The 16,297-nt window shown below is 35.2% G+C and overlaps 1 protein-coding gene across 1 annotated transcript in view; it reads right to left on the bottom strand.

Moving 5' to 3' along the window:
* Nucleotides 1-16,297, bottom strand: part of GRHL2 (grainyhead like transcription factor 2) — a 210,453-nt gene that overhangs the window by 18,679 nt on the left and 175,477 nt on the right. Inside the window, exons 11-14 of the mRNA XM_074202113.1 lie at nucleotides 16,144-16,231; nucleotides 15,507-15,646; nucleotides 10,688-10,719; nucleotides 2,305-2,399 (exon numbers count right to left, since the gene is read on the bottom strand). Coding sequence (XP_074058214.1) covers nucleotides 2,305-2,399; nucleotides 10,688-10,719; nucleotides 15,507-15,646; nucleotides 16,144-16,231 — 355 coding nt within the window. The remainder of the gene's footprint in view (nucleotides 1-2,304; nucleotides 2,400-10,687; nucleotides 10,720-15,506; nucleotides 15,647-16,143; nucleotides 16,232-16,297) is intronic.

The raw sequence follows: 16,297 nt of genomic DNA, 5'->3' as shown, positions 1-16,297 counted from the left end.
CTAAAATTCAATTTCCTTAGTAAAATAAATGAACTAGTCTAGAAGATCTCTGAAGTTCCATTCAGTTCTAACATTTTATTATTCTTTTACTGATATGGAAATGAAAGAACTCTTCCATGGATCTTTTGAACCCTGTACCAAAAGACGATGAATAGTAAGCCTTAGCAAAGCCCTAGGAAGACAGCAATTCATTCTAGGTCCTACAACTATTCATCTGTCTGCTACCTACAAACCACAAGGGTTCACGAACATTTGTGAGATTTGCTCAGTAAATAGTAGCAAAACAACCTTAATATCATAGGTCATTTAATTGCTTAACTCTTTCCCAATCTATGGATCCCAAGGCTGCCATGATGAAATACCAGTAGTAATAATCAACTTCTACATGCTAATGGACTGTGCAATATTTGTAAGAAATAATAAGAAAAATTCCTCTAGGATTTAAATTAGATTACAGAAATGTTGGCAAATATTTAAGGGGAGATGGCTGTAAGGTTGATAGGGGACTGACCAGAAGGGATAATTGTGGCTACATTCATAGAAAGCAAGAATAGTGCAAATAATCAACTGATAAAACCTTAGGATCACAGATTTAGAACTGAAAAAGACCTCAAAGGCCATTTAATTCAACTTGCACTTTTTAACAGATGAGAATTCAAATGAAGACTGATTTTCCCAGGATCACACTGATATAACATAATGGGAACTACTCCGAGGACTATGTGCTAGTCTGCCTTGGACTTTTACTTGTTGGGGACTTGATAGATATTTTAAACTTTAAAGTGTGTGGGTTGGATCAGCTAACTTCTTAAAGTTCTGTTGCAGTTCTATATTTCTGGATCCTATGAGCACTGAAGGACAACTCTGGTCTTCTTCTAGCCATATTCGTCTTCAGAGAAAACGGAGGCCTGACTGAATTCAATTTTTTAAGAAGTGTCTTCTGAGGTTGAAAATATAATCCAAACATTATTATGTACTGGCTGTCAAAGTTTGTAAAATACCCTTTTTCTTGTACTGTGCCCTCTCTCTGAGTACCTGTTTTCTGGAACTATAGGACTTTGTACCAGAATTTGGACTTCTGTAAAAGTAGATATTTTCTACCTTTATTTCTCTTCACTTATTAAAAGGGTAAAATAACAATCTGAGTTCTTCCTGCTCTTTGTGGATCCATTTCAATGTTCCTGAGAATTCTTATCAAAGGGGTTACTGATTAAATGAGTCTGTCTAATCTTTTCTGAGGTCCAACACCCTCTCCTTCTGGTGGTTATGCTGCTCTGAGATTCTAACCAACTATACAATTAAATGTTATTAAATTATGTGAGAAAAAGACAGATCCTCTGATTATGAAAGCTTAGAAAATGTCAGATTTTGCCCCTTAGGAGCTGAGCAAGCAGTAGGTCATGCCATGGAATTATATTTTATAGATCATAGGCTTATAAACAGTGGAGCTCCACCAATAAACAAATGAAGAAAAAGAGGACCAGGGAATTTAAGTGGCTTGTCCAAGACTCTACATCTAATTAGTTACAGAGCCAGGATTAGGATACAAGTATCTAGTCTCTCAATCTAGTATGGCTCTTCTTACAACACAATGATGGAAACAAAAAAGATGTTCAGTTTGCCAATCCAATTCAAGAAAATCTCAAGAAGAGTTTGAGTTTGTCAGTAAATCCTTCCAAGTCTATCTAAACAGAAATGGGAAATTTGGAGAGAAAAATTTCGTATGGGGGAATTTTTCTCCTTTCGTTGCTAATCTCTACATTGAACTGTGAAAAGAAGTAAATGAAATCTAAAAATAGCTCTAGAGTCTGGGTAGTTTCCTTCCAAACACCAAAAGTTGGTTCAGATGGAACTAAGTTTTCCTCTCTTAAATGAAAACACTACATTACAAGGATATGGAGAAGTCACCTAGTCATAACTTCCTTAAAAATGATATTCAGGTTCAGGTTCTTTGAGGCTGAAACTGTCACCATGTTAAATCAAATAGGCTACTTTCAGTAGGAGTTATTTTGATTTGTTTTTATTTTTAAACAATTAGCATGTTTAAAACCCTGTTGCTTGATATAGTTCCTTAGAATTTCCCTAGAATAGGTGTATGTATAAGTGACAATTTTATTATAGTCTTGAAACTATTTTCCTTCAGCCATCCTGTGTGACCTATTTAGTGTGATGCCAGGCCCATAAATGACTGGAGACACTATACTGAGGTGGGTGTTGTCCTTGGCAAATTCAGATGGGTGAATGTGTGCACTGCTGTAACAATAGTGATGACAGTGTAATGTGGTGCCTCTAGCTGCTAAGTACCTCTCTTCATTCCTTCTTCTTTCATCTGCTTAGAAGGTGGTGGACCAAACTCTTCCTCCATTGGCCTGAACATCCTTTTAACAAGCACACTGCTACTAAAAAAAGAACACAAGCAATTTATTGATAAAACATACACAGAATAACCAAACAAAATCATGTGAAACAATACCCTAATTACTAGATGATTTTTGGTTTTGTGGGTTATTTTTTTGCATCCCTTTCTATCTCCATCCAAGGACAAGGAATAAGGCTGCCAAAGGGATAAAAGTCTCATATAAAATGTTTCATTTTTTTTTTAGGAAATAGCTAGTATGGAGAAAAAGAAATAGTCTGAACTCAACCCTCAGCCTTCTGGGGAATTCTCAGGATCAGACACAACTAAGAAATGAGGTGGAGCATGCTTAATAGAGCAGGGGAAGAGAGTAATAGGGAGAAAGAAGAGCAGAGAGGAGGCATGTGCAAGTGAAAAGCTTCCATTTTGTGCCTAGCAGGAACACACCCCTACTCCAGGATTACACATAGCTCAGAGGTCAGTGTAGAAGACTCCTCCCAAGATGAGTTCTTTGTGAGCATTACTGCTATAAGGAAACCAACTAAAAACTACAATCAAACTATCTTAATAGAAGTAGGGAATGAATGTAGATAATTCATATCTAGACATGTTAGGACTGAACAAATAGTATATGCAAGACCCTCAATTAATATGAAATAATAGTAAATGACAGTAATAGAACCAAGAGGAAAAGTAGTTATTCTCTCACCTTTTAAGTGAGGAACTGAAAATTAAAGCTCAGAAAAATATCAATGGCAGATAATAGCTTTCATTTATACATTGTAATTAAAGTTCATTAGGTATTCTTAATAACTTGTGAGATAGGCATTAGTGTGAATATTCTTATCTCCATTTTATTTCTAAGACAAAGGCTCAAAGGTGAGTTGAAAAGTGCTAAGACTTGCCCAGGGTACCAAAGATAGTAAAGGCTTAGACCCAATATTTGTGAACCCATTTCTTTTGCCACACAGGACAACTATTCATCCCATGGTCACCAAAGTCAAAGAGCAGAAGACATCAGAAAGCCCCTATTGGATGAGGGAAGAAGGTGTTTTTTTTTTCTTTCACCACTATAGCTTCCTTTTATTATGTTATAGATACAGATCATGGGGGCAGGTTCTATTCTAGCAAAGAGTTTGAGGTCAGTTTGTGGTGGTCCAGCAAGTTGCATAATTTTCTTTCAAGATGTAGGAAGTACAGTTATACAGTTGCTAATAGTCAACCAATTTCTTTTTGGTAAATAGAAAATTATTTCTTAGATGCTTCCTTTTGTTTTTCTCAGGTTTTTTTTTGAAATGCTTTATAATTTTAATGATAAATCTTGACCTTGGAAACAAATTGAGAAAATATATCTGCCTTCCTTCATTGCAGGGTACTATGAGGCATAGCTAATGTGTGGGTTTTTTTGGTTTTTTTATCTTTAGTTTAGTTGCTGTTTTTTTCTAACTGAACCTACTTTATAGCTTCTTAAACCTGCTGACTTTTGATTAATTTTTTTCCTTATCCAAAACCACAATTTTTCCCTATCTGGATTCTGCCAATTTGTTATTTAAAGAAATTCTAGAATTACTATTGTTAATAATAATAGTGATAAAATTTATATAGCATTTTAAGGTTTATAAAGCACTCTCCATGTGTTATCATATTTTATTCTTCTAAACAATTCTGTGAGGTATATGTGATTATTATCCCTATTTACACTTAAGGTAACTGAGTCTGAAAAAGGTTAAGTGATTTGCCCAAAGTCACATAATTAGTATCTGAGGCAAGATTTTTAACTGAGGGCTTCCTAATTGCAAATAGGGACTTATCAATTAAGAATATAATTAAGTCAGTAGATAATCCAGGATACAGTTCAGACTCAGTGTTAGATGATTTCATGATTTCTATGATTCTAGGAAATATATTTGGCTTTATATTCTTAGATTATTTTCTTCACTCATGACTGACTGGCACTTAATTTTAACTTTTCAAAAGAAAATGTAATTATAGGGTTTAGAAGCCATATTACAACTGGATTTCAGCAAGGCATTTGACAAAGTCTTAGGTGATGTCAATACCTACAAGAGCAGACAAATTTGGACTAGGTGATAGTACACTTAAGTGGATTTGGAATTGGTTGAGCAACTGAGCCTAAACATTAGCCTTTATACATGAAGGCCAATCAGGAGAAAAGTGTCCCATGAAGTGCTAGAGGGATCTGGCCATGTTTTATTCAACAATTTTTTCAGTGATTTTCAAGAAAGCAGAGATGGCATGCTTATCAAATTTGTAGATAAAAGGAATCTAGGAATCATGGTTTACCTTATTCAATTACAAAATTAGGATCCCAAAAGACTGAGCCAAATCTAATGTTAAAATTTAATAGTAATGAATATTAGGTCTTACAACCTTGTTTTTAAGAAGTAACCATACAAATAGAGGATGGAGAAATTGTGGCCAGAAAACAGTGTGATGGAGAGCTCAGATGTGCTATAAGCTCAACACAATTAGATATGAAAGTCTAATATCACATTAGACTATGTAGAAGTTTTGTCCAAAACAACAGAAGGGATACAGTATTGCTGATTTTTTACTTTGGTCAGACACCAACTAAAAAACTGTGTTCAGTTTGGTGCACTGCAATTTAGGAATGACACTGAGAACCTAGAGAGCATGTCCAAAGGCAGATCCAAAACTATACATGCTATATAAGGATTGGTTGAAAGTGTTTGACCTGAAGAAATAGAGTTTGGGTAGATTTAGAGGGGATAGGTGCTGGCTGACTTTTTTGAAGGATTGTCATATAGAAGGAAGACTAGATTTGTTCTCTTTGACCCCACGCTGGCAGAATGATAAGCAATTAATGGGCAGAACTTATGGAGTGGAAAATTTCAGCCCCTCATATTGAAAAAAAGTTTAACAGAAAGAAGTGGTTGTCTCAAAAAGTATATTCCCTGTTCAATAGAGATTGGATAACCACTTGTCTGGGATTTTTTTTTTTAGATTTTTTTTTGCAAGGCAAATGGAGTTAAGTGGCTTGCCCAAGGCCACACAGCTAGGTAATTATTAAGTGTATGAGACCAGATTTGAACCCAGGTACTCCTGACTCCAGGGTCTGTGCTTTATCCACTGTGCCACCTAGCTGCCCCCATTGTCTGGGATTTTGTAGATGAAATTTCTGTGTATATATGTTTTGGATTAGTTGGACTCTATTGTCTATGATGGCTTACAAGTTTTGTGCCTGTGACCAAAGTAACTATTGGACATGGAACATTCATGTCAGTCTCATTTTTTTATCAGTTACTCTGCAATTAAATCCACAAAATGACTTTCCAAAATATCTGATTCCCCTTCAAAATTCAAAGCTAAGGTTCTCTTGTAGAGATAAAGAAAAAGTGCCCCCAGAGACAATCAGTCAGGAATCAGTTGTACCAGTTACTCGGTCCTTGGAGTCAGGAAAGTGATTATATCTACTGCAATATGAGTAGGGGAAAAGGATAGATGCTAAGAGATGGCCCTAAAGATAAAGACAACTTCTTTTGAACTTAAAGTCTGTCTCTCTGTTGTTTTACAATAGAATATTCTTGATTGTTGACTTGTTCCTAAAAAAAAGAGATGTGGATTGGGAAACAGAAATTTGTAAATCATCTCTCCATCCTGGGACTTACAGAAACTTGTGTGCCCTTTTTGAATACTGTTATTTTGTGTAACTTGTGTACATGATTTATCTTCTCTCCAGAATGGAATCCCCATCAGTCATCGTTATGTCTCTTTCATATTGCCAAGCTCAATTTATTAGTGTCTCATGTTTACATGGTTGTTACATGTTGTCAGCCACATTACTATGTGAGCTCCTTGAGGGCAAGCACTGTTTTTGCCTTTCTTTGTATAGTCCCTAGAACATAGTAAATGTTGAATTTAATTTGCAAGCTGGGTTCTTCAGCTTTATCATAACAAGAAGAAGCATTTATTAAGAACCAGATATAGGCTGGGCATTGTGTAAAGCTCTGGGGAAACAAAGAAAAGCAAAAACCAGTGCCTGCCTTCAAGGAGCTGCACAAACAAGATCTATAACTAGATAAATTGAAGGTAATCTAAGAAATTACCAGTAGGGAGAACCAGCAATTTGACCACTCTAGTTTTCATTTTCCTCATTGGTACAACAGGACTCAGATTATACCAAAGGTCTTTTCCAACTTTAAAATTTTTTAACAAATGTACATTTTTCCTTTTTTCCACTCTTTCTCCTTTCCTTATTTTTCCTTCTACTATCCCTTCTTTTCTGATTTGGAATTATGGTACTTTAATGGCTTAAGAGAATTCATCTACATTTCCTTTGTGAGCAACATAATCCCTAAGTAGAATTTCAGCTCATTGAATGTCCCAGGGTAAAGAAGCTGAGGCTCAGATTCTTCAGGGGAAGTCAAACTGGACAATTCCTTTATTATTTCCAAAAGCAACTAAACATCCTTAGGGATCTTATTTGAGTATGGGTGACGGGCTGCCAGTTGCTTTCTGTCCCATATTCCTTTGAATTTTCTTTTTAAATTGCATTCACCATTGCTGGAGCATCTATATGAATAACATTTCCCAGTGGTGAGGGAGAGAGTCCCTATCTTAAGATAGAGCCTCACTAGGAGGTCTCTAGGGAAAGACTCAGGTGTTCTGATATGGAAACCTCATATCACCAGCTGGAAGCAAAGCTGGGTGTTTAATGGAAATCATAAAATGACATGTTATAATTCATGCAGTAAAAAATATTGCATTTTGTTCTCATTTAAATGGTAATATAGTTATGTTTAATAAGGAAAGTGGAGTATGGAGAATTTGGTAGGAAAGCTGATTTCAGTGCCTTTAAAATGAATGTTCTATCCAAGGTATCAAAGGCCTGGGTTTTGAAAGACTAACTCCTCAAATGGCCACCACACTGATCCAGTCGCAAGTCAATAGGAAACGCTCCACACTCTGGAGAATGAGCAAGAAGGGTCTCGAGTAAAGCCTATATCACTCTGCCTTCTGTTGGGGGGAGGGGGGAGGGAAGGAAGGGAGGGAGAAAAGGATTGTAAAACTCAAAACTTTGAAAAAATGATTGGGAGAGGGGACAGCTAGGTGGCACAGTGGATAGAGCACTAGCCCTGTGTGGCCTTGGGCAAAGCCACTTAACCCCATTGCCTTGCAAAAAAAAAATGATTGGGAGAAACTACCATTGCATATAATTGGAAAACAAATTAAATGTTTATATGCCTAAAAAAAAGAAGGGTCTCAAGTCTCTAGTGACTTGTGATTGAGTGATTGGACCTCTTAATGAAGGAGAATAAAGTTTGCCCCATGGCAGGAACATAAAGGAGAAACATGTTATTAATCATCTTTGATGTCTATTTTTCTGATCTACTGATTTGAGGTAGTCAGTTGGTCAGTCTCTGAACATTTATTATGAGGTAGTTTGGTGTAATAGAAAGAAGTATGGGACTTGAATGAAAGAGAGACCTAGGTTCAAATTCATCTTCTTCCATTTATTAGTTGTGTAACCATGGAAAGGAAAATCACTTAATCTCTTAGAGACTCTGTTGCTTCATCTGTAAAATGGTTATAATCATAATTTTTAGGATCCACTCCCAAGGTTATTTAAGGATTAAATGAGAAAATGTATGTAGAATGTCACTGTCTATTGAATATATTAACACATGCAGAAGAATGTGGAAGGGGACTGAATTAAAAGAATCTTAGCATCTAATAAAAAAAGGGTGAGAGTAACCAGGAAAATCCAAGGTGATATAGAAAGAGTGGTTAGCATACCTGAAATTGTCCGAAATTTTGGAGCTCAGATTCCAGGGTGAGGAATAGAATATAAGCTCTCTGAAGAAAGGGATTGTCTTATTTTTATATTTATATTCCTCAAGGTTAGCACAGAGTGTGTGTTTGCAAAGAAAGCATTTAATAAATGTTTGTTGCTTGTTTGGAAGGGAAGAGAACAGATAAGATTCAAGGGGGGAAAGTGTGGATATATTAACAAAGAATCCTGAGTTATTTCTCAGAGTATCGAGGGGAATGGAGGTATTGGAAAAGAGGACAGTCCAGACCTAGGATTTCAATGGACCACTGAATTTCTGATGAGCAAATTCAATACCAATCTGCAACTTAAATTCTTACAAAGTTGCTTGGAGGGGAGGATAACTGAGAAGTTAAGTTATACTCAGAGCCAATACATAGTAGAAACAGATCTTGAACCCAGATATTTCTGATTCTTACTCTTGCTCTTGGTTCCTGTTCCCCATTGCTTCTTCATCAAAAGTATTAAAAATATTAATAGTAGTTTGGTATTATATTAATTTTTTAATTTAAGATGAGTAGATAGAAAACAGAGATATGAAACATGAACTTGGATACAGGCTAACGAAGTTACCAGAGGTTAATAAAAAAGAGATCCGAGTTCAAGTACTGGTTTACTAACCAGATGTATGATTTTAATAAAGTCACTTAACTCTAGTGAATCTCAATTTCCTCAACTGAAAATAATGATTATATCTGCCACAAACCCAAATTCAATTCCAAAATTATAAGGTGATTTTGAATAAAGTCATGTGGGGAAAGACAAGACAAATGGGAATAGATTTAGTTGAGCATATAATTAATATGGCTAACAGTGTGGTAGAGCTACTAAAAACAATAGACTGAGTTAATAGATTTTCTTTTCTAGATCAAAGAAAGCAGATATACTGTTCCTAAATCTGGGTCCTATGTTTGAAGGTAGATAGTGACAATCAGAAAACAGAATGATAAGGAGAATACAAATTTCCTCTTAGAAACTCAGCTGCAGATACTGAAGATGTTTATCCCAAAGAGAGAGGGCTTTGGGAACATATAGTAACTCTCTGTAATATTTAAGAGGTGTCCAGCAGAAGAGAGAGTAAGCTTATGGTTTATAGATTAAAAGGGAAGAATTTGAACAGGAAAGGTGAAAAATTATAAAAGAAGAGAGATTACAGCTCAGCATAAGAAAGAATTTTTTCACATCCACAGATTGCCAGTATTAGAATATGCTGACTCCTGAGATAGTGAGCAACCATTAGTGGAAAATCATCAAGAAAAAAAGTTAGATGACCACTAATCAGGGATGCAAAAAGGATTCTTCTAAGGTCTTTTCCAGTTCTTAAACTTCTATGATTTTATGAGATGAAGTAATGAAGATTGTGGTGCTTTGCAAAGTATAAAATAGACTAAATGATAATAAATAATATTGATAAAATCTGGAAGCCCTTGTTACCACTGCCTGCCTTTTTCCTCTCTTCAAAAAAAGTAAAACTCCCTCCATTCTCCTACTGGCTTTGTGGATTCACAGTAACTAGTGAAAGTCTAGACTTTTTAAAAGGGAAAAGAACCATACTCATTTACTCAGTATCTTGACAGAAATAGAATAGTTTCTCCACTTCTGTTGCCCTTGAGAACTAAAAGAGGTAACTATGGTATGGGTGAAGTAGACAGGTGTCTATGTTTTTAGTGACTCAAATGCAAGTGCCTAGGACCATTTCAACTCTCCATACTAACTTCACCTGACCTTCTTCTCCACTTCACATACAATTCACTAATATCCCTGGAATGGAGGATGTGTGTGTGTGTGTGTGTGTGTGTGTGTGTGTGTGTGTGTGTGTGTGTGTGTGTGTGTGTGTGTGTGTGTGTGTGTGTGTGTGTGTGTAGGCTACTGTTAAAGATAGCCTAATGACTATTTTCACTTTAAGCAGCTCATGGGGTACTTAGCATTCTCATTGTAAAGGAATGACAAATTCTTATCCCATGCTCAAATAAAGTCAGGTGGATGAGCTCTTAGGTGATCATGAGGAAGGTCCAGATGATCCCTTCCTTCCTCCTTTCCTTTTGTATCATGAAGAGCCGATCATAATCTCCTTGAGGATAGGAACTGTATTTTTTTCCCATCCTTGTAGATTCAATGCCTAACAAAATGCTTTGCACAAAGTAGATTCAATAAATGTTTATGAAATGATGAGAACACTCACATTCCCTGTTACTTCATTTCCTCTTACGTAAAATTTTATTTGAAGTGGAAAAGCTGAAAAATTAGATAATTCAGAATAAAAGTAAAATAAAACAAAATAATCTCAAATTAGTCTATAGAGAGGAAAAGAAGAAATATAAGAGTCAGAACAGAAAGATGGTGTTTCCTGGGTTTCCCTCCCAAAATGATCCAATGTCATCATAACCAGAAATCAAAAGTCTGAGTTGGAAAAGTTCCATCTCCTGCTTGGAATACACAGATGGAGCATTTTTGCTGGCATGAACGGACTGTCCCTTATTTCCCTCCAAGCTTTGAAATGAAAGAACTAAATGTCTTACCCTTCTCGCTCATCATCGGTGTTGTAATATGCCTGTAGAAAAAATAACAGGTTTACTTTACCCCGGCCCTATTATCCTGGTTGAAAAAATCAAGAGATGAAAATATACTGTTTGAGTCACAATCTTCACTAAAATTCTCTCTTTTTCCCTCTCTCAAAAGGGCAAAACCTTTGAATGCAGCATTATATGTATATGTATTCCCTTAAATGTAAATCTAAACAGAACAATAATTACCTTCCCTCAAAATAAAATTTTCTTATCTTAATGAAATAACATTTAAACATTATTTTATATTGCTAGAGTTATTTTAAATAGGATATCTCTTATTATATCTTCTTGCAGAGTTTAGCCAAAATACTCCTGATCATATTACTTAGAACTTGTAAAGATCTAGTCTAGTCCAGTTATTAGTTATTTGTATTAGGAGACTTTTAAACAAGATCTGTAAGCTACAAAAGGTAGTGATACTGGAAAAGACTTCTTTAGGAAGGAAGGACCTACAAAAGCAACCCTTGATCCCATAGCATCAACTTCTGATTTCTCAGTTTATTGCTCAAAATGGATAGAGGGTCCTGGCATCCCTCAACAACAAAAATGTCCAAAACAAATTGCATCTGATTTGAGCAAGTTTATACACTTGCAGATGGTCCTCCTAATTTTCAAGGAGACCTCAAAGGTTGAGGGGAGGGATATCAACTTTTTTACATGGTCCATGAAATAAACAAGCAGAAAGGAAATAGTTCAATGGATCTTTTAAAAGTTATGACAAATACTCAGATGATTTTCTTTGCTCCTTGAGGAGCATTACAGATAGATACTTAGAACCTAGTAACTTCCAAAAACTGACTGCAAGACTGCTTTATACATCCATCCCTTAAGGATCTTTTAACTTGAACATGGCAAGGTGTCTGTATAGGTCATTCACACCCCTTCATTTGATACCTAACTGACAGGCATGCCATTCAAGTTCCAGGATCCTCAAATCATTGCTCCCTCATCCACATTTCACCAAGGGTGAGGAAGTGGAGGGCGTCACTGGTAGATTGGAATGGCAAATCTTAAATAGTGACTGGCAAGCCTAGATGCTGTTCCTTTTGTAAAATCTCAGATTATCTAAAGGATTTAGAGAATAAATTATTCATGATGATGTTTGCACCAGATAAATGAAGGTTATCCCTGTAAGTGTTGGATTTCTCTTAATTAAATTTTTGGTTTTTTAATTGTAATCTTTTTAAAATGTACAATTTTTTTATCTTCTTAAAAAAGATACACAGAACATAATTTAACCATATTTTGATGATTGAGGGTCCTTCTAATAAGTACTGTTCATTATAATGAATTGGAGATATAGATCAAATAGGGGGCATAGAACATAATGTGTACTGACCCCCTACAACTGAACCCCTGGAAATGCTTTTCCTAGAAAAGTACCTGATGTCAGCTTGCCTTGTGAGAGGGGATGGTAGGAAATTTTCCTCTTTCACAAATATGTAGTCAAATAACTTCCTAAGCAAAAATAAGAACAAAAGGAAAAATCTGTCTACCTCTCTGCAAAATAAATTTGTGCATAAAAGAGAGAAGCATTATTTTCCCAAGGAGTTTTCTCACTCTCCAGAATATATCATCTATTTCTCCTAACTGGCCTACCTGGTCATGTCTTTGGGTTAGTCACTTTAAAACATCATCTGTGTGTGCAATAAAGGATCACGGACATTTCCTAGCCATCTTGTACTTACCCTTATATAGTTAACATATACCAACTTTGTTCATGAAGTGTGAAGGAGAAACACTTTTCACCATTTCAATAATGTGTGCTTGGAGGAAAGTTTATTCCATAGAATGACTATTCTTCATTAGTATCAGATAATACCTCTGCAGACACAACACCAAGACATAATTTTCTCTAAGTTTTTTTCCTAATTTTTATAGTTCTAATGGATTTCTCAGAACAAGGAATGCTCAGATTAGATATCTTCATGATACAAGAACATTAAAAGGTCCTATATGGTAATTGCATAGTTGATCAATTTTCTCATGAAGTCTTTGCTATAGCATTTCCTATTTTGAATAAAATCCTGCTTAAGATGCTAGATCACTGAAATAGCACTTCAGAGGCAGGAAGATGGTAAATCTTCCCATACTTTATCCCAGGCTTCTCAGAGAAAGTTCTGAGATTATCTAGCAATAGTATAGTTGTCCTATGACATACCAATAGCTAATGAGACACATAAATGACTGCCTCCTGTCTTATGGTCTTATGGTTGATATTTCCTCAGTGTTTGAACAATGCAAGTCATAAGAGTTATCAAGGTTTAGCTAGCTCTGTGTGCTGCTCACCCTTCCCATCCTTCAACTGTTCCATCACCTTCTTTGTTTCTGTGTCACTTTTTCTCTATTAGAATGCCTACTGTTTGGTACTCCTATAGGCACTTCTAATTTCCACTGTTCTCTTCCCTGTCTTCTTCTCTTCACTTCTTTTATATCTCTTGTCTTCTATCATTCTTCCTATGGTCCTTAAATTTTGCATAAATAGGGTTAGTCTTTTATTGACATCAGCAACTAAATGCTCAAGACATATGATGTGATATGATATGATATAGTCTATATAAAGACTATAATCTATTAAAGACTATTTTACTATGTATTATAAATATTATAGTACTATGTATTATAGTTTATTTTATACTATTCATTGTAATATAGAATATACATGCATATTATAAATCTACTAAAGGCTATAATATACTTTATAATCTACAGATTATATAATCTTCTGTAGACTATAATCTAAGGACTAATAATTATTGGCAGTATTACTATATGCTACATAAACTATGTACTCTATGGATTAATTTCCATTATATCTGATTTATATAGCACATAATATAAATAAAGCTATTATATATACTATATAATAGCAATATAATAACATTAATAATATATGTTAGTATTTAATATATCATAAATAATATATTTATTATATCACATTATTATAGTATATTACATAAAATTCTATTCTACATAGAATAGAATATACAATATATACTATAAAAGTATACAAAAACAAATATACTACTAACTTACATAGATTATAATCTATTATATAGTGTGTAGACTATATAATCTATATAACCTATAGGCTGTTCTCTACTTTTGTCAGTTTGTTCTTATGTGCTCATATCCAGCTCCTTCTCTCCCATGCTCCTTTACTTCTCTACTTCTTCCCTACTAGCTTTTAGAATTTGGGATCCTGAGGATTGAAGAAACTTGATCTCCAGAGAATTGATGTGTTGTAACTTTCTGGATTGAGTGGAAAGAAATGCAGCTTTTGTAACTGTGGTCACTAAAACATTCTAAATGTATCACTGTCTCTTCTTCTCAGAGCTTTGATTAGATCTTCTGCTTGGGGGAAACAGAGGAAGCAGCAATTAAAGAATTGCTTTGATGTAGGGGCTGATGGGCACAAGGGGCCATGTTCAACCAAAATGTTCTACTTTCCTCCTATCCCCAAACTGTTAATAATGGCCAAGAATCATATCCTCTCCAACCATACTGTAGCCTGTACATTCAAAGTAAATTTGTCTTTTACCCATTTATAATTGCTTTGTGGGGTTTCTTAAATTATAGAGGAAAGTTTTCAAAGAAAAGGCTAGTATTTAAGGCTTTAACATGAAACCAGAATCAAATTACTGTTAGTAAATAATAATAATAATAATAACAACAACAACAACAATTTTCTTCTCTTGGACAGTATGTAGTGAGGTTTTGTGAGGGCAAAGAGACTACAAATATGGGCAGTCGCTTTTTCTGTTCTAGCATACAATATACTTCTATCCCTTACATAGCTACATAAATAAACTTAAACAGTACTCAAGGTAGGGATAGAATAATTCAAGAATGATTTTTTTTAAAGTTTCAAAAATGACTTCTAAAAATATACTGAATTCTCTTCTACCATTCCAGTTTAAAATATTTTTTAATTTTTTAATGAATGGTCATATTCAATCACAATGAATGATGAAAATAAAAGAAAAAGTTGAGTTCATTTTAACCTGGTTCTTTGCTTCTGAAAGCCTGATCACTTCTCTTTTCAAGAGTCAATTCTGGATCTTTTTACTCTATTTCCAAATTTTCACTTATAAAGTGCTGCCGTGTCACCTAACTTGGGGAATAGGTTTGATGTAGGAATTGTTCTGTTTCATTTGCAACATCAATTTGGGCAAGTTTGTGTTTGCAAAACAATTTGGGGAGCCATATCCAAAAGACAAAGAACCATTAAAAAACAGAACACTTTAATTCTTCCTTTCTTATTAAATTACTCTGTTAGCCTGTCCTTTCTATAAGTAACCACTTTTTTGACACCCTGGAATCTATTACGAAAAGAATGGGTAACTAATCAGGGCAAAAAAAACCCCAACAAATTGAGAAATGTTCAGATTTCCCTATTGGACTTTCTGTGCTAGAGTGGAAGGTTGTGAGCATGTCTTCACTTCTTACCACCAGGTGGCACTCTATGGCATCAGGCCAATTCAGCAAGGATCAGAAGTTTTTCTTAAGCTCCCAATGGTCTTCAAACATTTTTATCTTCCTCCATTGTTCAGGTTATTCTTGTCTTTAATTAGAGTAATTTCCACTTTCATGCTTTTTCCTTATCCCCTTCCTCATTAAAAAAAAATCTAATTTCAGTAAGCAAAACTATGACATTTTGTCAAGTAGGTACTTTAAAATAAACAAAACACAACACAACACATTGCTATAGTTGATTGCCTCTACCTTCAGGGTCTATGATTCATGCCCATGGATGGCAGGTGCAACTTACCTGCCCAGTCCTCTGTAAGTTTCCAAAATGAACATCTGGTATGAAGAGAACAGGCTGGGAATCCAAGTCAGTCATTGTCTTGAAGAAGGTAATATCACTCTTTTTTTGTAAGGGTATTGCTGTCAACTTCCCATCAGTGGCTAAACAGAATTGCAGAATTAGTGACTGAGAGTTATTTTGAATTAGAAATCCCAACCACAGCCCTAGCCCTAGATAAAGTTCATTAATTTCCTGCGGGGAAAAAGCTGCCCTAAAAAAAAAAATCACAGTTTAAGTTCATATGCTTGTCCTACATAGATTATGTCTTTATCAGACATGATGTAGTCAAGAAGTGGTCAAGATCCAGGAACACTCAGGACACCCCTAATATACAAATGGTTTTCTGTGAGATTGACTCTATCCCTTCTTATCTACATATATTTTCTGATTGGACATTATAACAACTCTTTGAAGTAGGTAGCAAGTTAGGATTATCCCCATTTTCTGAAGCTCAGTGATAATAGATAACTTTCCCATGAATATCCAACCAGTAAGTGTCAGACAAAATCTGAACCCAGGTCTTCTCTATCTCATTTTATGAGATTTTATGAGGTCATAGTGGCAAATGGCAAATATCAAGTTTTCCAGTCAAACTCACAGTTGTTGCACTGGGTTTGTGCTGCTTGACCTTTTCCTTTCTTTCTGTTCTGCTTCCTTTCTTCATCACGGATTTTTCTTTCTGCTCCCTAACAGTGAAAACAAACACAAACAATGCCAGATATGTTAACAAAGCACCCAGAGCTACCGGGTGC

This window comes from Macrotis lagotis, chromosome X, assembly GCF_037893015.1.
Source record: "Macrotis lagotis isolate mMagLag1 chromosome X, bilby.v1.9.chrom.fasta, whole genome shotgun sequence".
NCBI lineage: Eukaryota > Metazoa > Chordata > Mammalia > Peramelemorphia > Peramelidae > Macrotis > Macrotis lagotis.
The sequence above is the reverse complement of the archived record's forward strand: the minus strand, read 5'-3'. Positions and strand labels throughout refer to the sequence as shown.